The sequence below is a fragment of the Crocuta crocuta genome, unplaced genomic scaffold (genome assembly GCF_008692635.1).
Source record: "Crocuta crocuta isolate KB4526 unplaced genomic scaffold, BGI_CrCroc_1.0 scaffold160, whole genome shotgun sequence".
In the NCBI taxonomy this organism is placed as follows: Eukaryota; Metazoa; Chordata; class Mammalia; order Carnivora; family Hyaenidae; genus Crocuta; species Crocuta crocuta.
The window spans coordinates 4,921,121-4,945,870 of record NW_027527591.1 but is presented as its reverse complement, the minus strand read 5'-3'; the positions used below and the strand labels follow the sequence as shown (position 1 = coordinate 4,945,870).

The following is a 24,750-nucleotide window of genomic DNA, read 5'->3' as shown; positions in this document are numbered from 1 at the left end:
CTGAAACGTGGTCTGCAACTAGACCCCAGAGGGCATCACCTATATTGCCTCTTCTTGGCTCACTATCCTTTGTCAACCGCCTTTTTTTTCTTCTTCAAAAATTTTTTTTTTTTTTGCCTTGGCATGTTGTCAAAATGAAACATTAGGTTTTTTTTAAATGAAGAATGAATCCACCTTGATCCGTTTCATCCCACAACTTTTAGATGCACTGTGTGTGCATCATTTTCTAGATTCCTCCACAAAGAAAAAGGAAGTTAAGGGGGACAACCCAAGGTAAGCACAATGACTGGAGGCAGCGTGACAATCTGCGTACTTTCTGGGAAGACATACTGAAGGAGGGAAGAGGTCAAGGTGATCAGGAAAGGTCCTCATTTAAAAAAAACACAAGAATTGGCCCTCAGACAGGGGATCTATTTGAAGGTCCTAAGAAGCAGTTTCTGAATAAGGGCAAGAAGATGTGCAAAAAGTTTGGTAGCTCAGTGTGCTAGGTTTTGTTGAATCCGCTCAAATTTTAACTTTGATTCAGAGTGTGAGTATGTAAGAGCAGTGCATTTTTATAAAAGCAAACAGCTTTGGAGAGTCCCCAAAACGACAATCCCAGGCTTCTCCCTGAAGCAAAGTGTTTAAATTCACTATGGGAACTATGCATTTGTTTCCTTAATATCCATGAAGTGAAACCTGGCCTAGCTTAGATCTTACATTCCCAACTTGGGCATAAAGAAAGCACCAATGCCTCGACTCGTCATTTTCCTAGGGAGTCAGTCTAAATTTTTAATTGTTTTTGATACTTTAGCCTCCTAAATTCAGTCCCCACTCAACCCTGGTCATTGGTATTTTGCTGGCCAATGCACTATCACCTCCGTCTCCAAGTCATGGCCTCACACTCTTCATGAAGGAACCCCTAAACAGATTAGAAAGGCAAACAGAATTCTTAAATAGTAGAGAAACCTGTGTGTGTGTGTTCACATATAGGCTTTCATATATTAATGAATGGTTAAGCATTTCCGAAAGCAAACAGAATTCTCTAATAGCAAAGTGCAGGCGCATGTGCATGTGGGCGCATGCAAGCGTGTGCTTCAGCAATATATTGGCGTTCTCAAAGAGAAAAGACATACCGAGGTGGGGGAGAGAGGACAGCTTTCCTCTTGCAGCAGCAGTACCCTGAGCCAGATTTTAAAACCTTCTATATGTGTATTATGGGTGTCATTTGTTTTGAGAGACTGCAGAGAGCAATGTTTGGCTGCTTTTGGAATATCTGGCTAATAAACTAGTCCAAAGTCCAGGGACACTTATTTTCCCTCATTGCTGCCAATGTTTGTTCACAGGTAGCCAGCCTCCCTGCCCCCAGTTCAAGCACCGCATTCAAGGGTGGGTGTGGCTTCTTAATCACAGCTCTCCAGGAGAGGAGGCATAAGAAAAGCAAAAAGACTGTTTAACATGATAAAGGAGGTGGGATGGGGGTGGAGCAGATAAGAGAAGTGTTAGAAATTTACTTAATTACTGGAGGTATATCCATTTTAGTCCTTACATCTAAAAAGCAGCCCCTTTAACAACTAATCTCTAAGTACTTCCAAAAGAAGGGAGTGGGATTTACCTTTACCAAAATCAGAACACAAGTTCTTTAAAAAAAAAAAAAAAGGNTTGCTGACAGCCCAGAGCCTGCTTGGGAGTCTCTCTCTGCTCCTCCCCCACTCATGATCATCCTTTTTTCTCCCTCAAAAAAAAAAAAAAAAAAAAAATTTAAAAAAAAAAAAAAAAGGGCGGGGGGGGGGAAGGAATCTTTGAAGCCTATTAACCACCCACCCCTTCTCTGGCACAAAGCTGCCATTTTACCAGTCTAGAATTCAAGCTCAACCAATCACCACCCTTGAGGTTTTCACTTTTCCAAATATTTATACCGGCACTCTATAATGCTACCTCTAACTTTTTCAAGACAATGCCGGGTGCCGTTAGGAATAAGAATGATTGCAAGTACTACTAAAAGAAACCGAAGCTGGATAAATAAACAAAGCTAGGATGGCACACACAGAATCATTAAATGCTCTCCTCTGTAACCTTGTCACTTTGGGGAGGCCCTAGCCCCATGATGCTCCCCCTCCTTGGCATGAATTGGGGTTTCCCCTAACTTAGGGACAAGCAGCTCAACCTTAAAGCATCTCGGACACTTTAAGCAGTGAAAGAAAACAAGCTGAAAAATCACACCCGACAAACCTCCCAGTCATAGCAACCTAAACTTCCACTGTTCACATTTGTTTCAAAGACACAAGTATAGGAAAGAGATTTTCCCAATTTAGACCACACAGTTCAAAGGAACCTGAACCAAGCCGAACTTCATTATAATGCCAACCTTAGGATTGTAAAGCCCCCAAAGCAAAGGTAAATTTTGTTGCCAAAATGCAACAAAGTTAAAAACTAAGAAAACTACATATAAANCCCCCAAAAAAAAAAAAAAAAAGGTAGTAAGAAACACAAAATAGAATACACGTGGGCTGAGCCCCTTCGAGAAGTCCTGGGACCGGTACTGCCTTGAAAGGGCCCCTTTCCCCTCTCTCCAAGTTGCCCCAGGAGGGGGCATCAGCACCATGAAGGTAAACGGAAGTGAACTTGGCAAAACTACCAAACAAAACCACCCCCCTCACTCCACTCCCGGCCCCGCTGGGCCTCGGCGTCCTACACGTGCGACAGGGACANCCGCCACGACTCCACAGTCTTGCCGGACCAAATCCAGACGCCCGACGTGATGCCCACCACGAGGCACATGAAGTACTTGAGCATGAGCACCCAGTACTCGGGCTTGGCGCGCGGCTGGCCGGCGTCGGGGCCGGGGCACGCGCAGGTGAGCGCGGCCTCCCAGCTCTCGCGATAGTGCTGCTCGTACAGGTAGCAGGCCACCACGATGCTGGCGGGCACCGTGTACAGGAGAGTGAAGATCCCGATGCGGATCATGAGCTTCTCCAGCTTGTCCGTCTTGGTGCCGCCCTGCTTGATGACGCTACGGATGCGGAAGAGCGACACGAACCCCGCCAGGAGGAAGAGGGTGCCCACCAGCAGGTAGAGCACCAGCGGGCCCAGCACGAAGCCGCGCAGCGAGTTCAGGTTCTGGTTGCCCACGTAGCAGATGCCGGCCACCGGGTCCCCGTCCACGGAGCTCAGTGCCAGCGCCGTGATGGACTTGACGCTCGGGATGAGCCACGCGGCCAGGTGGAAGTACTGTGCGTAGCCCGCGATGGCCTCGTTGCCCCACTTCATGCCCGCTGCCAAAAACCAGGTGAGCGACAGGATGACCCACCAGATGGAGCTGGCCATGCCGAAGAAGTAGACCAAGAGGAAGACGACAGTGCACAGCGCAGGGCCCGTCGTCTCGTAGTGAATGTGGCTGTGCTCACGGCTGCAGGCGACGCTGGCATGGCCCACCACCAGACGCACCAGGAAGCCCAGCGACACGCACAGATAGCAGGCGGACAGGAAGATGATGGGGCGCTCAGGGTAGCGGAAGCGCTCCATGTCGATTAGGAAGGTGGCCACCGTGGTGGAGGTGGAGATGAAGCACAGCACAGACCACAGCCCAATCCAGAAGGTGGCGAACGTGCGCTCGTCGGGGCTGAAGGAGGGCTGGTAGCAGGGCACCGCGCAGTTCGGCACCTGGCCCGTGCGCACCTTGTTGTAGAGCGGGTGAGACTCCTTCAGGATGGGCACGAAGGGCTCGCGGCACTTGCACACCGACGGGCCCCCGGCGGCGCACTCGCCCCCTGACGCCGGTGCCCCCGCTGGGCCGGGGAGGGTGGGTTTGGCCGGGAAGGGCCTCGGGGGCGCCGTGGTGGCCTCGCTGCGGTTGTAATCCATGCACAGGACCTCGGCGTCGCGGCCCAGCACCGGGAGGCGGTCGCAGCTCATGCGCTCCGGCCAGGCGAAGCCGTACTGGCGCATGAGCGGCGAGCAGCCGGCCTTGGCGCGCTCGCACACCGAGCGGCAGGGCGGCAGCGGCTTGTGGTAGTCGGGCAGGCAGATGGGCGTGTACATGGAGCACAGGAAGAAGCGCAGGTCCGGCGAGCAGTGGATCTCCACCAGCGGCCAGAACTGGTGCACCTCCAGGCCCGCCTCGTCCTGCGTGTCGTGGTTGAACTGGTTGGGCATGTGCGTCAGGTTGTAGCCGATGCCGCGGCACATGGGCACTGTGATTTCCTGGCACACTGGGGCCTTGGAGGCAGCCGCCGCCCCGCCCGCCAGCTGCGCCAGGAGCAGCAGCAGCAGCGAGGGCGGTGCGGATGGGTCGGGCCGAGCCATAGCCCCCTCCCTCCCCTCGCCGCGCCCGCCGCAGCCCGCGCGGGGCCCACGCAGCCGGGGGAAACCGGGCTGGCCTTTCCGCCGACTCGTGTGTGGCGCCCGGGCTGGCAACCTGTTGGTTTCTTTTTCTCTTAAATCCGTCCAAAGATAAACTGTTTCGGGAAGGCGCTGCCTCCGCAGGCAGCGCTCAGCTCTTCGCCAGATAGGGCTGGGGAGGGACGGTTAGGGCTCCGATTCCAGGGGAAGTACTCTTTTAAAAAGAAGCTGAGGGAGAACAAAAATTGCAGCCACTCCCAGTTAGAGGGGAGGCAAGGGCCCGGTCCCCGCAAGCGCTCTCCAAATCTCCAAGTTAACGTCTCTCCTTTCCCTCCCCTCCACCTCCGGGAACCAAACCACTGACCCCCTCCTCCCTTTAGGCTGGGCCTTCTAGGCTACACCCCGGGGTCTGAGAGCTCAGCCGCCTGGAAAAGCGCGGAGGAACCGGGAAAAGAACGCGGAGAAAGGGGTTAGGCGCGGGCTCTCACCTTCGCGGATCCTGAGAAGCCGATAGTCGGCAGCCAGCCTGGGTCCTGTGTTCCTGGGGCACTCGCTCAGAAATGCGACTCAGAGACGGGCTGGCACCCGGAAAGTTTGGCGATAGGCTGGGTACCCGGGGCGAGGCACATGGCAGCAGGTGGGGGCTTCTCAGAGAGGGGGTCGCACCCTGAACGCGGTCGCCGCAGGCCGGTCACTCGCCCTCTCCTCCTCCGGGGCCCCCCGCATGATCCGAGCGGGGCAGAGCAGGAGCCGACCGTNCCCCCCCGCCGCCGCGCCCCGCCGGCCGCTCGCCTCCTCCCCTGCAGGGGGCTCCGCGCTCCAGCGGACTCCTGGGGGCGGCGGCGGCGCTCCCGGGACGCGCCCGGCTCGGCTCCTCCCCCGCACTCTCTCACTCTTTTGCCCACNTCCGCCCCTCCCCGCCCACTGCCCCGCGGGCTCGGCCTCTCCCCCTGCGCCCTCCGGCCCCGCCCGGAGCCGGCCGCCGAAGAGCGCCGGCCAATAGCTGGCGGGAACGCGATGAGGGCGGGGCGAATGCTAATCTCTCCTTCTGGAGACCCCCGGCGGGAAACCCTCGCCAGAAGTCCCTGCGGAGCTCTCCGCGGGCGCACAGCGGTCCCGGCTCTCTGTCCTGTGATAGGCTGGCTTAGGAACCCTTGCTTCCAGGGCCCCTCCCAGGTCTCTCTGCAGCTAAAACTCCTTAGAGTCCAGCGCTTGTTTAAAAGAACCGCTCGAAGAATCATTCTTAACCGCGGCACCTGTCTCCGCTCTGCGCCGTCCTATCAGGTGAGCTCACACTGAGAGTAGAGCGAAGGCACGTTGAGCCCCTACTGCGTGCCGGACAGCGCGTTAATCGTTTCTATCTTCATACAGGATCTCAGATCTTTACAGTCCTGTGAGACAGGTACTCCTTACAGCCGAAGGAGCAAATGTTGAGAAACCGACCAAGGCCACCTAGCTAATACTTCCCCAAGAAAGCCGCAAGATAGGCAGTTTCACCCCAGTATTCCGAGCGCCTGGCACACAGTAGGCGCTCAAATGCTAACTCAGGATTCGAACCCACATATCCGCGTACCAATTTTAACCACTCCCCACACCCAGGTACTACCTGTATCTCCTAGTCTTCAGCCTTTACTGTTGCATTTAACACAATCTTATTGTCGCCATAAAAGATTTTCTTCCGGTCTTTGGAAGACTCGAGAGATGTTAGTCCTTTATCAGTCGAAGTTTAAAATCCCGGGCAGTTCCGAAATCGCCTGCGGAGAGAAGCCGAGGCGGCTGGCCCCCCGGGGCTGCGGGGCTGCGTGTGGTAAGAGCCACGCACTGGCTCGCCTCTGGGGGGCCGGGGCGCTGGGCGCAGCCCCGCGGCCGGAAGGCCAGCTGGGTGCCCCGACTGCTGGGACGCACAGTGGCGCTCTCCAGATAGGTTATTATGCTGCAAGTTTTAAATGTCCTAAAAATGCCTCTTTTCTACTTGTTCTAATTAGGTTGGGAGACTGAGGTGTTTAGCATTCTTGAAATTCATTCACACGCTTACAAAGAGGGTTTGAATTGTTTCCCTCTCCCCCCACCCCTCGCTTCTTCTGGGAAGAAGGCGGAAAAAAAAAAAAAAAAAAAAGCAGGAGGGCCTGGGTACTTCAAGGAGTCAGGACTGGACTAAAGGGCTGAGATATATAGACCGCAGTTATTGTCGTTCTTCTGCCCCGGATCCCATTTGTACAGACCGGGAGACTGGATTGCAGAAGAGCCCTCTCCTTCCTGCTCATCACCAAGGCTTTGTGGAAAATAATGAAGAATACATGCATTAATCCCAGACTCAGAGTTTAAAGTGAATAAATACAATTGTTTCACAAGCATCGAAACTATTAATAGATACGTTTAGAATGTACCTTCCACCTTTCAGTCCCTGAAATTCTACAGGTGTTCATATTTAACCTCTTCTGTGTTTTGGAAACACTTGGCACTCTGGGTCAGCAAACATCCCGGGGTTGAAAGTAGTGGGAGTTGAAAAGCTATGGAATAGCAATCAAAAAGAAAGGGAAACCCTCAGTGGAAAGTATGTGCAGACTGTGAAAATGCCAAGCAAGGGCTGTCTCATTCTGTGCCCTTTATGCAACGTGTGTATTATTGGGGATGGACAAGTGTTGGCTAATAATAAAAATTATTTGAAGTTGAAGAATGTTAATCACTCGCACTGGAATTTAGCCAGAATACTTGTGTTATTTCACTTGATTCTGATTTAGACGATGTTATCTACTGGTCTGCAAACCTTTCTTTGCCTTCTTAATCAAGAGCCAAATGTTATTTTTGCTTAGAGATCTCTAATAATAGTGGTAATAACAGCAGGAAACTTTGCCAAAAGAGACTTATTTTGCATTGTATAGTTTTTGTATCATTTAAATTTTTGCTTTTTTACGTACACTACTTCAGTTTTTAAAGGCAGTTTAAAATATGCTGTTTAACATGTAGTAGGCAGGCTGCTAAATAATTCATGTACAGCTCATTTAATCGTTGCAACAATCAGATAAAATGGGTACCATAATGACTTGCTTGAGGTGACCTATTTAGTCCATCAAAAGGATAGAAACCAAACTGTTCTCCTGACTCATTATTATTCAACAAACTAGAAAACACTACATGATTTTTTAAGTGCAATTTGTAAGCATTCTTGTCCATGAAATCACTCATCTATCCTTCCATGTACCCATTCGTCCATCTATCATCCATCCATCCCTCCATCATCCATCCATCCCTCCAAGAAACATCCGTTTCTGAGTTGAAGACGCAACTGCTATGTTAAACATGTGTCTGCAAAACCAAATTCATGAAATTCAACTTAAATTGTTGTCCAACGTGTGTTTATGAATTGATGAAAATACAGAGAACGATGATGCTAAACTTTCCATCAAGAGGGGCACCTGGGTGGCTCAGTTTGTTAAGCGCCAGACTTCGGCTCAGGTCATGATCTCACATTTATGGGTTCCAGCCCTGCACTGGGCTCTGAGCTGACGGCTCAGAGCCTGGAGCCTGCTTGGAATTCTGTCTCCCTCTCTCTCCGCCCCTCCCCCGCTCACGCTCTGTCTCCCAAAAATAAATAGGCATTAAATATTAATAAAAATTAAACATTCTATCAAATGAGTGTGTGAAATTCCCAAAGTTTTGAGGTCCTGGTCTTGGATTTGGTCATCAGGGAATAGCTGGAGCATTTTTAATCTCACTAGACTTGTGTTCTTTACACATGCATTATTCTGTTGAGACACCTGAGAGTTCCATGCTATAGGAATGACTGGACAGGTTAACTTTGTGTACTCTTCAGTGTCTTCATAATCAAGCCTGCAAAGTAGGCTTGCACACAAAAACCTTCAATAAATATTGTGAAATAGGGGATGAATGACTGACAACACGAAGGAGATTACCTCTCTCAACTTTAGTAGCTGTCATTGAATCCTTGCATACAGCTTCTCTTATATCTCTGAGGTTGACCATATATAAATGGAGCACGAGTCCAAACCAGGTCTCTGCCTTTACTAGCTAAACCACCTAACAGCTCCAGGGTCGCTCTCCTTGTCTGCAAAATGGAGTTACAAATAGTTAGCTCCCTCATAGTGCTGTAGTGAGGGGTAAATGAATTTATATGGTAAAGACTTAGAACCTCATTTAATGCCTGGGAAGTCTATATAGTCTTAGTCATTATTAGTTTCTACTGTTTTCCCAATCTTTTATATTCTCTTTTGTGTATTACGTTCATAATGGGGGGAAAGTTACACTTTTTAGATGTACTTCATGTCAGAGCACACTCTCAGCTGTCACCAGCCATCTCTGGTACTTAGGTACAGTTTATGCCAAAGCAGAGATCATTTCACTTGCCCTGAATGCAAGTGCAACCAGCCAGTCAGTGTGCAAACAGGCACAGGGCCGCCCCAGGAGAGACACCGGCAGCCATCACGAATCCCTCAAGGTGTTTCCAGACTAACTCCTTACATGTCCTGGAGCACTTCTGATCGCTTCTTTTACCAGATCCCACACCTCTAGATGAGAAAGCAAGACATTAACCCGAGGATTAACAAGATGCGTCATTTACCCATATGCGTAATGAGCATGTGTTCTTCACATTGTAAGAGGAATAATTCAACAATAATCTTCAGTCCTTTCCACTCCGCCATGGTGGCATGGTGGAGATTATAGAAAAGTAAAAGCTTTTTCTTCCCCTAAACGTAATGGAAGTACTCATCTTTCCCACATTGAACTGTGGCACTTAGCCGCACATTATGATCACCTAGGGGAGCTTTGAGAAACATTGATGCCTGGGCCTTCTTAAATCAAAATCTCTAGTTCAGGGACCATTGAGATCTCAGTTTTTGGTTTTGCTTGTCTGTTTGTTTGTATTGCCCTTTTGTTTTAACTCTCCAGGTGATCCTGATTTTTAGCTAGGGTCGAGGATGACTGCCACAGATGCTTTTGTTCTTTCCTCAGTACAGCCCCAGGCCCAGCTGGATCTTCTGCAAAAAGGGTTAATCACACCAGTGTGCAAATGGAGCACCTTGGGAGAAAGTGTAGGGGAGTGCAGCCTAATTGCATGTGAGTCTGTTGGGGCTGAAGGAAAAACTGTGTAAAGCAACAGAACTCTGCTATAGTGATGATACACTTAACAGCAGCAAGGACAATAATAACACTTTAAATATATAATCTCTTTTACCCCTGAGAATCTTGGAAGGGTGATATTATTATTTCCTTGTTATAGGTGAAGAAACTGAGGTTCAGGAAAGTTAAGTAACTTGATATACAAGGTGACACAGCTTCCAACTTAGATGCTCTCAACTCCAAAGCCTATGCAGCCATCGACGGCAGACCTCAGGTTAAGCCCAGCAGAGAGGGTCCTCAGAACCACCAGATGGTAAGTCTTGAGATGAGCAACCTCCCTTGTTCCTTGGCATCGCTTTTCTAGGGACCAGGTTGAATCTTCAGTTCTGGTGTGACCTCTTGGGGAGGAGGGGCTAACATGTGAAAACGCCAAAGGCTCTGGATTTACCTGGAATCCAGTGTAAGACTAGAGCCAATTTATTCTTGGGGCTTTGCAGACTAGGCATGAGGTAGGATGCCCCTTAGACTTAGAACTTCCCTGGCATCTTGGCAGAGAAAGCTCCGGGTCAGTGGATATTGGTGGGATGCCTGCTGTGGGCCAAGCGCTGGTGCTTGGGTGTAGAGATGATGAGGCATGGCCTTTCCAGGCAGGGCATGGTGGGGGCATAACAGAGGCACCTATCCCAACTTGGTGGCTCAAGGAAGACCTGGGCTGTGCCCAGAAGGCTAAATAGGGAGTTAGACAATCTATCAGTCAGGGTTTAGTACAGGAAAGAGAAACCACTCTAGGTATTTCAAGCAGAGGAAGACTTAATACTGAGAATCAAGTGGGGCCTCATTAAATTGGTGGAAAGGCTGGAGGGGCAGAAGTCAAGAGGCTACCTGGACTATTGAGTTCAAGGGACCACCACAGTAGCTGAGTCCCAGAAGTCAATGGTGTTGCTGCCGCAGCTGCCTTCATGCCCATGAACCTTGGTGACTAGACACTGAGACAGGACGGAGTCCAGCATTGAGGCCACTTAGCATCACCTCTCAGACTGCGCTTATCAGCCTCAGCAGGAACAGCCTGGTGCCTTCCCCTTGCACCTGCTGGATCTTGGAGGAATGCATCTGGTTGACCAAACTTATGTCATATCCAGACCCTAGCTGCAAGAGAGTCTGGGAAATGTCATTTTCAAGTGTCCAGCGTCTCCAACTGGATTTCTAGAAGGATTTAACAGAAACAATCCTTAGTATCTACTACAGGTGAAAAAACGGAGAACTTTCTCGACAGCAGAGTCCACACAAGTAAAGGGCATAAGGAGCACAGAAGAGCACAGTACAATGGCTCTCAGGGAGTAACAGAGGCATCTGAATCCAAGTTTTTACCTGAAAGCATACTTATGTCTAATTAGAGTATTTTTAAATTTAGAGCCATACATATCCTCTACAAATAACCTTTTATTGATACAGTGCTAGACTTCTTCAACTGACTCCTAATGCAGAAGGAGAAAAGAAATGAGCAAAGAGCACAACAAAGAAATAAATGAAAGTATTAGGTGATATTCACGCACCCAGAGAAAACAGAACCTTCACCTTCTCCAAGTGTAATGCTGCAAACACTGTTGAGTCATCTCAAGAGTCCTCTCCTTTTTCTCTTTCCTAACAGAACCCCAGTTTTTGGTTTTGTTTTATTTTGAGTCTACACTTTTCTGTACAGCCATGTGCCCCAAGGGGGCTCAGTCCAAGCCTCAAGGAGTAACATGTATTTGGTCTAGCCCATCATGATCCCCCACTTCCTCTTATCAGCATATAGGTTACACAGGTGCACAGGGCACAGTTCTGGCCAATAAGGGGAGGGGAACGCTGATGGGAAAGATTTTACTCCAAAGGAGAAGCAGCCATCTCTCTTGCTGGGTATTATTTTGTCTGTATGCAGCGCCTACCATTGTGGGCACCATCCTGTAACCGGGAAAGGGCTAAGCTGCCACATGAGGAGGAATGACATTGAGGCTGCCTGATCCTCCAGCCTCCAGACATCTTGTTACATGATGCAACACACTGCTGGCTTTTTTAAGCTGACTGAGTCACTGTTTTCTGTCACTTGCAACTGAGAACATCGTGACTACTACACGCAGTCTGTGGATTCAGGATGAGGATCTGCCCACTTGGGTAATAGAAGTCTCTAGAGGAAATTTAAGGACAAACATTTATTCTCCCCCCCCTTTTTTTTTTTTTACCAGAAAAACTGTTATTCATCCTTCAAAAGTATTCAAGACCCACTCAAATGTCATTCCTGTCTGGCTAAGCTGTTTGTTACAGACTGTATTCCCACAACCCTTCTCCCGCCCCTCTATTACAGCATTTTCCTCCTTCTCTTTCAACAAATATTTATGGAGTACCTATTATGGATTTGGTCATCTTTTAGGCAGAGGAAATACAGCAGGGAACTAAATGCATGGAGATGCCAGTCTAGTGGCAAGACAGAAAATGATGGAGAACAGTTAAATATGATGGCTTTTATCAAAGGGGGGGGGGGAATTCTGACGGCAGCATTTAAAACAGGAAGAAATAACTACCTTGAATTTATTTTATTGTGCTGTGATTATCTGTTCATGTATCAGTTTTTTCCGATCAATTGTATGTTCTTGCAGCCTCACATCCCTCACCCTCTCCCTAAGAAACTGGATTTTCCAAAGGTGACTGCAAAAACTTCTCCCCTCCTGGGTGTTCTGCAATGAAAACTTGCCATTCCCCATAGGGGAGGGAAGTAGGAGGTCCTAGGTCCCCTCCCCTTGAATCTCAGTGGGCTTGTGATGATTTTGGCCAACAGAGCATGCCGGAAGAGATGTGACAGGACTTTCGTGGATAGATCATAAAAGCAGCTTCTATCTGCTTCTCTTGGAGCACTTGTTTTCTGAAATGTTCCTTCTCTGGGTCACTCCCTCTTGGAACCTATATGTAGATGCTCCAGGTGACAGTTCCAGCTAAAGGAGCGGACAAGTCGTCCCAGGCCAGGAGTTGGACGTATGAACAAAGGAACTTCCAGATGATTCCAGCCCTCAGCCTCAAGTTTTCCCAACTGAGGCCCCCGGTATCAGGAAGCAAAACCAAGCCACCCCTTGCTGTGCTTTCTGCTAACTCATGGTCTACAGCACCCTGAGCATAATAAAATGAACACTGGGTTTGCACCACTAGTTTGGAGTGGGCTGTTATACAGTGGCGATGATTGGAATACCCCAAAGCTGTCTTCCTGTGACATCTTAGATGACCAAATAGACAACTTTTTTTCTTTTTACCTGACCCAGCTGGTGATCAGCTTAGGCACTGAAGCTCAAGAACTTTCATCCGACTTTCATCCTGTTGAAGCTCGCTGATGATGATATGCATGGGAAATGTCTAATCTTTTAAAACACAAATCTTCACCATTGATCTTAATATCCTGCTGCAGTGAGTTCTCCAGGTCAATTGTGTGTAGTGGGGAAAAAAGTACCTCCTTTTATCCATTTTAAACATGCTTTCTTTTCATCCCATCTTGTTCTTCCCCAAGTAAAGCAATTTCCATTTTGTGGCTACCTAGACACGGAGAGCTGAGTTGAGACAATAATCTTGCTTTGAGCTGGTTACCCACAAGGCCTCAGGCATGCTGAGACATGGCACAGCGGATCTGGTAACTTCAAGGTGGTGGGGCACTCTGTTCTAATTAGTCACGGGTTTAGTGCCAGGCTCTTAAAAACTAGTCTCTAAATTCTGCAAGAGGCAATGGGTCTCTTCCTGCGGGGTTGGTAAACAGAGCACAGTATAGTGGGAAGAGCTTTGGCTAGTACATGCACAATCTGGATTCAAGTCTTTGTTATTTTTATTTTTATTTATTTATTTATTTTATTTATTTATTTATTTTTGAGAGAGAGAGGCAGAGAGGGAGACAGAGAATCCCAAGCAGGCCCTGTGCTGTCAGCACAGAGCCTGATGTGGGGCTTGAACTCACAAACCATGTGATCATGACCTGAGCCAAAATCAAGTCAGATGCTTAACCAACTGAGACACCCAGGTGCCCCTGGATTCAAGTCTTATCTTGTGAGTGAGATGTGTTTCCTTGGACATACCACTTAACCTCTGTAGACCTCATTTTCTTCAACTATAGAATGAGACTCAACCGGAGGGCCCTGTGGCACGCTTTTGCCTCTAACATTCTATGAATTATACATATTTGCCAGTCATTTGAAACATCTACTACGTGAATTCATGGGAAGAAAAAGTTTGTTACTCAACAGTTTTCCCTTTTTAGCTTTAAAGCAGGGCTGGAGAGAACCCTTTCTCCCCTTGAAAAAAAATCTTCTAGGTTTTTTGTTTTGTTTTTTTTTTTTAGAACAAATGTTATCTTTTTCCAAAAACAGAATCCAAACTAGGCTTCGATTACCAAAAATAGGTTCTCACTGTGGCTGGTAGGTGAGAGCTGCCGTAGCCCGAGTCCTTCTGGTTTGGGGGTGCGCCTCTAGAACTCCCTTCTGTCTTCCATTCTCACAACTGCTTGCAGGGTTCATGCGAGCTATTCATGAAGCTGAGACGGCTTCATGCCAAGGGATGAGAATGAATGGCTGAGGGAACCACCTTGCTGTATGACCACCTTGTGGAGGAAAAAGAATATTGTCCAGTGAGCAGTGCAGTAGGAACTATTCAAGCAAATCTTGAACAGTCTGAAGTCTCTTCACAATCCTCTTTTCCAAACAGAGTGAGAGAGCAGTCACCAGCTGGGGTTTAGGGAAAGCCTTCAGTCTTACTCAGGTTGGACCCACTGTGCTTATTTCATGGTCTGCTAAATATTTCTTCAGCAGTTGTGATACTTAGAACTTCACGGGCTCTAACCCACTTCTTCAGCTCTGGATTTGGTTTTCTCTTACTGAATACTCACTTTCCAATCTCAAGTAGGGAGAAATGCTTCTCATCTCTGATTTTTTAAATTCATTGTGGAACTGCCACTCTTGAAGAGCTATCAGATTGGGGGGACGGATTGCTTCTTGCTGCTGGGTTAGCAAACTTATGAATAGCAAGGAACAGCGTGAGAAAGCTCTGCTTGACAGAAACTTATTTGCGGGGTGAACATAACCCCTGAGGTCTTTATCATCGGTGGAGGGTATGACTCTTAGGTTTAAGGTATGTAGGAGAATGACAGGAATGAAAGTAATAAAATACCTAATCCCTAGAAAAGCTTTTTAAAAACAGGAATCCTCAAGAAGAACCCTCCTCTATCTTCCTTAATAACGCATCTCATGTCCTAAATGATCACACGTAGCCCCATCATCATACATAAGAATGTTCCTGTGTGTTTGTTAAAACCTTCAGGGAAGGCTTGAAAACATCACAGCAACATCTATAGCAACACCCTCACTTGTACCAGGGGGGAAACTGAAGAGCATGACCGATGAATTATTTGGCCATTATTTGCTTATTTAGATTATTTGTTTAAACCAATCATGAGTGTAGCTTCTTCTCAGAATGCTGCCTTCATGTGCTCCATGACTCCTTGGTTGTAGCTAAAAGAGGAACTGAGTGTACCAAACACCACAGTCTGTTCCCCCTTCTGCCTTCCTACTCGCACTCTAGCTCGGGGACGACTCTGAAGGCTTGCTGGCTTCAAAACCCCTCAGCCCATCTGGGCCATGCTGTGTCATTGCTTGTCACCCAGAGGCACACTGCAAAAATGATTTAAACAAGGGGTATATACAGAACTGGTCGAGCAATGGGCTGCACTTTTTTTTTTTTTAAAGAATAGACTTTACTTTTTAGAGCGGTTTCAGGTTTTACAGAAAATTGAGCAGATAGTAGAATTCCCAATATGCCCTCCTCCCACTCACATCGCCCCTTGTTATTAATATCTTGCCTTAGTGTGGCACATTTGCTACACTGGGGAGCCAATATTTGTATATTATTATTACTAAGTCTGTAGTTGACATTAGGCTTCATTCTTATCCACAAAACTAAAAGGCAGCCTACAGAATTGGGAAAAGATATTTGCAAATGACCTATTTGATAAAAGTTAGTATCCAAAATCTATAAAGGACTTATAAAACTCAATACCCCAAAAAACAAGTAATCTAGTTAAAAATTGGGTAGAAGACATGAATAGACACTCTTCCAGAGAAGACATTTAGATGGCTAACAGACACATGAAAAGATGCTCAATATCAGGAAACTATAAATCAAAACCACCAGGAGATACCACCTCTTACCAGTCAGAATGGCTAAAATTAACAACACAAGAAACAACAGATGTTGGTGAGGATGTGGAGAAAGGAGAACCCTCTTAGACTGTTGGTGGAGATGCAAACTGGTGCAGCCACTCTGGAGAACAGTGTGGAGGGTCCTCAAAAAGTTAAAAATAGAACTACTCTATGACCCAAAAATTGTACTACTATGTATTTATCTAAAGGATATAAAAATACTAATTCAAAGGGAGACATGTGTCCTGATGTTTATAGCAGCATTGTCAACAATAGCAAAATTATGGAAAGAACACAAATGTCCACTGAACAATGAGTGGTTAAAGAAGATGTGGTATGTATATATGATGGAATATTACTCAGTCATCAAAAAGGATGAATCTTGCCATTTGCAACAATGTGGACAGAACTAGAGTGTATTATCCTAAGAGAAAAGTCAGTTAGAGAAAGACAAATGCCATACAATTTCACCTGTATGTGGAATTTAAGAAACAAAACAAATAAACATGGGGGTGGGTGGGAAGAGAGGCAAACCAAGGAACAGACTCTTAACTATAGAGAACAAACTGATGATTATCAGAGGGGGGGGAGGGATGGGTTAAATAGGTGATGGGGATTAAGGAGGGCACTTGCAATGAGCCCCAGGTGTTGTGTGTAAGTGAGGAGTCACTAAATTCTACACCTGAAACTGAAAAAAAAAGCCCATTCACTATTTACGCGGTATTGTTCTATGGGTTTTGACAAATACCATTATGTACCCACTCTTACAGTATCACACAGAATTGCATCCTGTCCTAAAAACCACCTGTGTCTCACCTAATCACCACCCCCAAACCCTGATAGTCACTGATCTTTTTACTCTCTTTGTAGTTTTGCCTTTTCTAGAAAGTCATACAGCTAGAATCATACAGTGTGTAGCCTTTTAAGACTGGCTTCTTTCACTTAGTAATATGCAATTAAATCTCCTTCATGCCTTTTCATGGTTTTGATATGGCTTGATAGCTTATTTGTTTTCTATCTTTTTTTTTTATAAATACTTTTGGTTGGTTTTTTTTTAGAACAGTTGTAGATTAACAGCAAAAATGAGCAGAAAGTACAAAGAGTTCCCATATACCTCCTCCCCAACAAACACACAGCTGTACCAGTTATCAACAGCGCATACCAGAATGGTGCCTTGTTACAATAAATGAACCTACATTGGCACATCATTATCACCCGAAGACCACTAGGGTTCCCTGCTGGAACTATACTTTCTATGGATTTTGACACATGTATAATAATATGTATCTGCCATTATAGTATCATAAGGAGTAGTTTCATTGCCCTAAAGATCCTCTGTACTCCACCTATTTATCTGTTCTTCTCCCCAACCCCTGGCAACCATAGTTTTGCCTATTTCCAGAATGTCATATAGTTGGAAACATACTGCCCTTTCAGATTGCTTATTTCACTTAGTAGTATTTATTTTATAGTTTCTCCTTGTCTTTTCATTGTTTGATAGCTCTTTTCTTTCTGGTGGTAAATAATAATCCAGTGCCTATACATACCACAGTTTATTCATTCACCTGCTAAAGGACATCTTGGTTTCTTCCAAGTTTGGGTAATTATGAATAAAGCTGCTATAAACACCTGTGTTCAGGTTTTTGTGTGGACATAAGCAATCGACTCATTTGAGTAACTACCAAGGCATGAAGCTTGCTGGATTGTGTGTATGTGAGGGTATGTTTAGTTTTGTAAGAAGCTGCCAGACTGTCTTCCAAAGTGGCTGTACCATTCTGCATTCCCACCAGCGATGAATGAGAGTTCCTGCTGATCTACATCATAGTCAACCTTTGGTGTTGTCAGTGTTTTAGATTTGGACCATTGTAATAGGTGTGTAGTAGTTCCCCATTGCTTTAATTTGCAATCCCCTAATATGATATGGAGATTCTTCTCATATGTTTGTGTACCGTGCATGTATCTTCTTTGGTGAGGTGTCTGTTCAGATTTTTTGGTCATTTTTTAAACTGGGTGCCATTTGTTTTTTTATTGCTGAGTTATGAGTTCTTTGTATATTTGGATATAGATCCTCTATCAGATATGTGTTTTTCAAATATCTTCTCCAAGTCTTTGGCTTCTCTTATTCTTAACAGTGTCTTTCACAGGGTAGAAGTTTTTAATTTTTTTTCAATCTTTTTATCTTTAAAAAAATTTTTAATAGTTTATTGTCAAGTTGGTTTCCATAAAACACCCAGTGCTCATCCCCACAAGTGCCGTCTTCCATGCCCATCACCCCCCTTCCCCTCCAGTCCACCCCCATCAGCCCTTGGTTTGTTCTCCTCATTCAAGAGTCTCTCATGGTTTGCCTCCCTCCCTCTCCCCCACTATTTTTCCCCTTCTTCTCCCCCATGGTCCTCCGTTAAGTTCCTCCTAATCCACCTACATGTGCAAACATATGGTTATCTGTCCTTCTCTGCCTGATTTATTTTGCTCCCTAATTTTAATGAAGTCCAACATCAATTTTCCTTTCATGAAACATAGTGTTTAAATGGCTAGGAAACAAGCCCTGAAGAGATCACTGGACTCTGGGAAGCAGCTTGAAAAATTTTGAGAGAGACATCATGAGCAGTCCTTCTAACATTTAGAGGTGACTTCCGGCTCTGTATCGGCCTGAACCATCAGCACCACTGTCTGCGGACCGTTCCTGCCCTTCCATCAGCGCTCTGTACTGACCGTGCTGTTGCTTACGTCTTTCTGCATGTATAGACTTCATCAGTTTGAATTTTATGAGGACATATTTAGATTTAGTTTTTGGGTATGCCATTGCTCCTCAGTCCTTGATGATTTATTAAATAAGTGATTTTCTGCAGCTAGCAAAGTATTCAAGTCTTTTTAGCAAAATTATGCAATCGATCCCATCTTTCTAACACAGAAGCAAACAACTGTCACTTATTTTTAAAAGATGGTAAGTTACTCTTTTTAAAGAAAAAAATTTTTGACTCTAACATAAGCGTGAAAATTCAAATTGGCAGTGACATTGTGAGGGAAAATAATACAAAAATAAATATTTATAACAGTTTGTGGACCTTTAGATGATCAGTAATTTTCCAAGTATCTTTGTTCAGCTGTAGATCCAGCTCTTTTTTATAAACCAGTTTTGGTAATTGTCACTTATAGAATTTATCTTCTTAACCTCATAATACTGTGGTTTGCTTATTTGTAAACTATATTGCAGAATGTCTGACAGCCCATCATACATTAGTATTATTTCTTACTCTGCCTCAATGGGGGCTCCTTTCAGGCAGGAATCAATGGTGTTCACAGCCCAGCCCAGAATTTTCTTCTTCTTTTTTTTTAATGCTTATTTATTTTTGAGAGGGGAGGTGCAAAGAGAGAGGGAGAGAATCCCAACCAGGCTCCATGCTCAGTGCCGAGCCCTCATGGGGCTTGATCTCATGACAGCAAGATCGTGACCTGAGCTGAAATCAAGAGCCAGACACTTAACTGCCTGAGCCACTCAGGCACCCCCAGCCCAGAATCTTCTATGTAGCAAGCCCCTGTAAGTGCCTGTTGAATTAATTTGTTAAATCTTTACCCAGTAACATTTACCAAGTGCTCAAGAGAATTATGGTTTTGAGAAGACATATTTATAAAAACTTTTTAAGATTTATTTAGTGAGAGTGTCTGCATGCATCGAGGGAAGGGGCAGAGAGAGAGGGAGAGCAAGAATCCCAAGCAGGCTCTGCACCGTCAGCATGGAGCCTGATGCGTGGGCTCACACCCACAAACTGTGAGATCATGACTTGAGCGGAAGTCAAGAGTCAGACGCTCATCCAACGGAGCCACCCAGGCAGCCTATGAAAAATTGTTTTAAGTGAATAGCCTTCAGGAAAACAATCCCAAATATACCTGAAATGTTGAAATATAGAACAAAGGGGGAAGAAAAAAAGTATCTAATGATACTCAAGTATATGTTGAGCAGCATCGTTCTTCCTTTCCTCACAGACTCAGTGAAGAAGATGTAGGTTCAATTGCAATACATAAAATGGAGATTCATGAAACACATAAGGAACCATTTTTTTGACTCCAGGATTCTTGGAAACTTGGTAGAGGTAAGCAGAAAGTGCAGCCCAGAGACACCATGGCCTCCTCTTAAGAGATGCAAAGCTGGGTTGACTTAGGTAAGCCCCGCACAGACGCTGGAGTCAGGGACAGCCAAGGGCAGCCAGTTTCCCACCCACATGCTCTTCATCCTTGCACTTACAGATTAATGTGCAATAAACAAATCACTGATTGCAACACAAGCTCAAATCAGTGCCTCCTGTTCCTCATAAGTCTAGTACGACCTGGTGAGTGGTAGGAACCTGCTACCTGGCTACTCCAAGGGGCTTTCTACTTATTGGCTTGAATGCCAGTTCTGAGACCTGGGCCCACTGTGGGCTCAAGAACGACCACAGAATGTTCTCAACTTAGGCTCTACATTGCCACCACCTGGGAAGCTTTACAAAAACATTGATGCCAGGGTCCCACTGCAGAGGGTTTTGATTTAATTGCTCCTCAGTGCAATTTCAGCAGAGATGCCTGTGTAACTTTTTATTGAAGTATATTATGCGTGTAGCAACGTGCACTGTCCTGAGTATACAGCACAGTGAATTTTTACAAACAGAATGTACCTGTGTCACTGGCACCCCGCTCACGAATCAGAACATCACAAGCTCTCCAGAAGCATGCAGACTCTTGTCCTCCAACTCACCCCACCCCCTTACCACTCTCCTCACTTCCAACAGCAGAGTTCGGGTACAGAGATTTTTTTAAAAAAATTTTTTTAAATGTTTATTTATTTTTTGAGATAGAGACAGAGTGCAAGCAGAGGAGGGGGAGAGAGAGAGAGGGAGACACAGAATCCGAAGCAGGCTCCAGGCTCTGTGCTGTCAGCACAGAGCCCCATGCAGGGCTCGAACTTGCAAACCATGAGATCATGATCTGAGGTGCTGAGCCACCCACATGCCCCTGGGTACAGAGACTTTAAGCTCCCTCAGATGACTCTGATGTGCAGCCATGATGGAGAACCACGTCTTACTGGTTGAAGGTGGAGAAACAGGATGCAAGAAAACCAAATGCATGGATATAGGTAAAAGAAAATGAAAGCAAAGAAGACATTCAAGCTATGTTCTGCCTCAAGCCAGGCTGTCGCGTCTTGTGTCACATGTGGAAGCCCTATTGCACATCAGCAAGTCTCGAAGAAGGAAAAAAGTTGTTGTTGTTTTTAAACAAAATCCTTCATTTATAAACAACTTTTCTCAGCAGGCATCTCTAAGTAAAGATACACCTGCCATCCCGAGGGGTGCCAGAGTCACATTTGCAGCTAATACTTTAAACGATGCATGGCATGCTTTCTACGTGCCCAAGCCCCTCACTGAATGCTTCACACACTATCTCATTCAGTCCTCGGAACTCTCAATAGTAGTATATTATTTTATTTCCCCCATTTTACAGATTGAGCAAACTGAGGCATGAAGAGATGAAGTAAGTTGCCCAAGAGCAAATGGTTCAGCATAGCTTGTAGCACTTCTTGCTGTCTCTCTGCCTTGCTTTTATTTTAAATATCTTGCCAGCAAATCTCTGTTACTAAATACCTGGACAAAGATTCCTGGCACTCTGATTTCACTCTTTCAAGGTGCCATACAGTGAGGGGGGAGGGAAAATCACGGAAGTACTGTGTGAGCTGGCATGGACGTTCGTGAGCATTGTAGTTTTACCTCCTTCTTTTTCAGATGAGGAAATGGGCCAAGAAAGATTTTGGAGGCCTTAAGCTGAAGGAGAGAAAACTGGAGAGAGACTGAACCCCTGGGGGGAAAGCCCAGGTAAGGAGGTCACTGGGCTGCAGGGCTTTGACTTGTTCTCTAAGTCACAGATGCACAAGTTTGTGACCTTTGTCAGTACCACTCTGCGGCTAGTGAGGTGATGTTGCTATTACCATTTAATCGAACATCCGTAGCAGAGTCACACATGAATGTTGTTATTTGTGTAACTCTAAAAGTCTTTGTACAGCTAGCTTCCAACCTGGACGACCGACCCTTGGAACGGATGATCACCAAGCTATCTGACTTGGGAACTGGGTCCTCTCTGTTTCCCCAAGTTTGTTCAGTTTGTTTGTGTTTCACGGCGTATACGATTGCTCTTCTAGCACGTTTATCCTGGCAACGGAAGGGGGAGAGAGTGAGAGAGATCTTGTCAAGAAGTTTTCATGGAAAACTTGGTGTCACACGTGTAAGCCTCATTTCTTGAGCACTTCCAGAAAGCAAAACACATCTCAGAAACTGTGGGGTTTGTTGCCTCTCTCTACTTCTCCTCTAAGATTGCTTTGGGTTTCTTGCTACTGTTCCTTTTATTTTATTTTTTTTAATGTTTATTGATTTTTAAGAGACAGAGACAGACGTGAGCAGGGGAGGGGCAGAGAGAGAGAGAGGGAGATACAGAATCCGAAGCAGGCTCCAGGCTCTAAGCTGTCAGCACAGAGCCCCATGGGGAGCTTGAACCCACAGCTGTGAGATCATGAACTGAGCCAAAGTCGGGCGCTTAACCGACTGAGCCACCCAGGCGCCCCACTACTGTTCCTCTTAGATCTCTTTCCGGCCCTCACCCCTAGGGGTCTGTCTCCCATCCCCGCATCCCTGGACCCTGCTTGTTCAGTTGCTCTGGTCTTTGGGCAGGAACTCCCTTCGAGCAAGAGTGCTGGCTCTGTTGCTCTCTAATTTTTTTCAGAGCAAGTCTCCCAATATAAATAATACCCTCAATTACTTCTCTCTTCCTAGAGTAGTGAATCACATTCTGAGGAGTTGCTCGGGTGGGGACAGCTGGAGACACAGCCGGGAGGTGGGAGCCAGTGCCAGCTTGTCACCCTCCTTCTCTGTTTACCCGCCGCAGAGGCCAAAGTGCTGCCTTGCCCTCAAGTCACCAGCAGCGGAAGTGCCTTCAGTGTCCGCTCCTGCTACACCCTGTACTCTGCGGACTTATGTGAAGGGGGGCCGTGCTTCGGGGAACCGGCCTACACTTGGAGGCAAGAAGAAAAATTAGCTTCATTAGGATGGCCTGATACTTGACGGCTGTGGTAGATTACATCAGGCCCGCCGGTCTTTATCCTTCCCGCTGTCACTGCTCTCTGCCAGGAGATTCTGCAGCTCCTCCCACCAAGAGATGAGTGTTTTCTCGGACCCACTGAATCTGCCCGTGACACCTGCTTTGGCCAGTAGGCTGCTAGGAGATGGGATAAAGGCCGAGGCTTGAAAGCATGCTTGTGTGGTTGGGCTTGCTCTCCTGCATCTCTGCGATTTCCATGAGAGGAGCCTGCCTGGGCTACGCCACCCGGCCCAGGGGGGAGATGAGAGAGATTTCGGGCAGAGGGGCCCCAAGGCAGTTGCCCCAGTCTAGCCCCGCCCAGAACAGAGCTGTCCAGCTGCCCCTGAGGTGCGTGAGCAAACCCAGCCAAGATCAGTCTCTCTGCCTCCCCAGCGTCCCCATGAACTGCAGACGCAGGAGCTGGAGTAGGAAGTGACAGTTATTTTAAGCCTCTGAGTTTTGAGATGGTTGGTACCTAGCAATAGCGATGAGGCCATGCCCTCTGAGACTATTATGATTATATGAGAAACAAAAGCGCTTTGCAAATGCGAAGCCATGGGAAGTGAGCGGAGGGGAGAGGAGGGCTATTGAACGCAGAACCGGAAGATCAGAGTTAAAATCCACTCCCTTCCCCACTCTACTCTATAAACTTGGGTAGATCGTTTAACTTCTCTGGGTCTTACCATAAACTACAGAGCTGGCTTGCAGACGCAAAACTATGAGAGCTTGAGAAGATGCTGGAAAAGTAATATGGGTCCTAGAACTTCATTGGTAGAGGGTTAAGGAAGGGTTGGGGAAGGTGGTAGAGAGGTTCTGGGGGTATTTTAATTTGGTATAAATAAAACCTTTCACCCAAATAAAAGGGAGAGATCCATTAAGTTGTGAATTGGATGATTTTTGAGAATATTTGGTGTTTGTTTTTTGTTTTTTTTGTTTTTGACAGAGAGAGAGAGAGAGAGGACGTGCACTGAAGCAAGCACGAGCAGGGGAGGGGCAAAGGGAAAGAGAGAGCCTTAAGTAGTCTCCATGCCTAGGGTGAGGCCTGACACAGAGCCCAACTCAAGGTTCCATCTCACAAACCATGAGAGCATGAGCTGAGCTGAAATCAAGAGTCAGGCGCTTGACCAACTGAGCCACCCAGATGCCCCAAGAATGTGTTTGATCTAAGGCTGGGAGGTAGACTTGTGGCCCAGATAGTAAGTCTCATTTCCCCAGAGACCAAAGACGAGATCCTAAGAGTGTGGGATACATAAACAAGGGAGGGAAATGACCCTGAAAATGGGTTAGAGAAGGGGCTTTCCTGACAGCTTTTCAGTTGGAATAGAGCAAAACTGGGGACAATTACGGAGTCTTGGGTCCAATGGGGAGGTAGTCAGCCAGACAAGCAGGTAGATGTGGTGTGTGAGCTCCTTCCCTGACCACCTTTAACTTTTCTTGGTCGTTTATCATCTGACCTTTGACAAGGCATTTATCCTATGGACAAGTAGATGAAATACTGGTCATGTATTTGTTACGTACTGATTACACGTTATATTCCAGGAACTTCTGTGGACACTGGGGATGAAACAGTGAATAAGACATAGTTCCTGAGCTGGTTCGCAGCTCAGGCTAGATGGATTTTTTTTTTTTAACATTGCCATTCATATCAAAACATGTAATACTAGATCCCTTTTCAGAGGGGAAAATTATAGCTCGGAGAGATTAAGCGGCTTGTTCAAAGTCACACAACTTGTAAGAAAAAGATGAAAAATTACACCTTTGACCTTCTAACTGTGTTGTTTCTACTAAACTATGCTGAACAAACTATCCCTCCAGTTGTTTGTTTGATTTTATTTACAAAAATGTTACTTTTACACACTGTTTCAGGAGTACATCTCTGTATATGAAATAGTTGGGTGCTTGGATATTGTTCCATGGAGAAGCTGTGTGATTTACAAGTCAAAGGATCAATTTCTCTTAGTTTCTAGGACTATGAAAGTAGATTTCTGTATTGAGTATGGACAAAGCTTAAGTGTACAAGAATAAAGGAATGGTTTAATCAAGTGTGGTTCTT

General features: G+C 46.2%; 1 protein-coding gene and 1 long non-coding RNA gene across 2 annotated transcripts; one reads left to right on the top strand and one right to left on the bottom strand.

The window, feature by feature from the left end:
• Positions 1–2,670: 2,670 nt before the first annotated feature.
• Positions 2,671–5,059, bottom strand: FZD5 (frizzled class receptor 5). The gene is made up of 2 exons (XM_077771557.1): positions 4,809–5,059; positions 2,671–4,548 (listed from the first exon to the last, which is right to left on the bottom strand). Exon 2 carries the CDS (start codon positions 4,282–4,284, stop codon positions 2,671–2,673), a length of 1,614 nt encoding a protein of 537 aa, XP_077627683.1. The 5' UTR covers positions 4,285–4,548; positions 4,809–5,059.
• Positions 5,060–5,491: 432 nt separating this feature from the next.
• Positions 5,492–21,465, top strand: LOC144237742 (uncharacterized). Its single transcript, XR_013336930.1, has 3 exons — positions 5,492–5,604; positions 9,560–9,712; positions 21,353–21,465. It is a non-coding gene; the product is annotated as an uncharacterized LOC144237742 (long non-coding RNA).
• Positions 21,466–24,750: the final 3,285 nt, after the last annotated feature.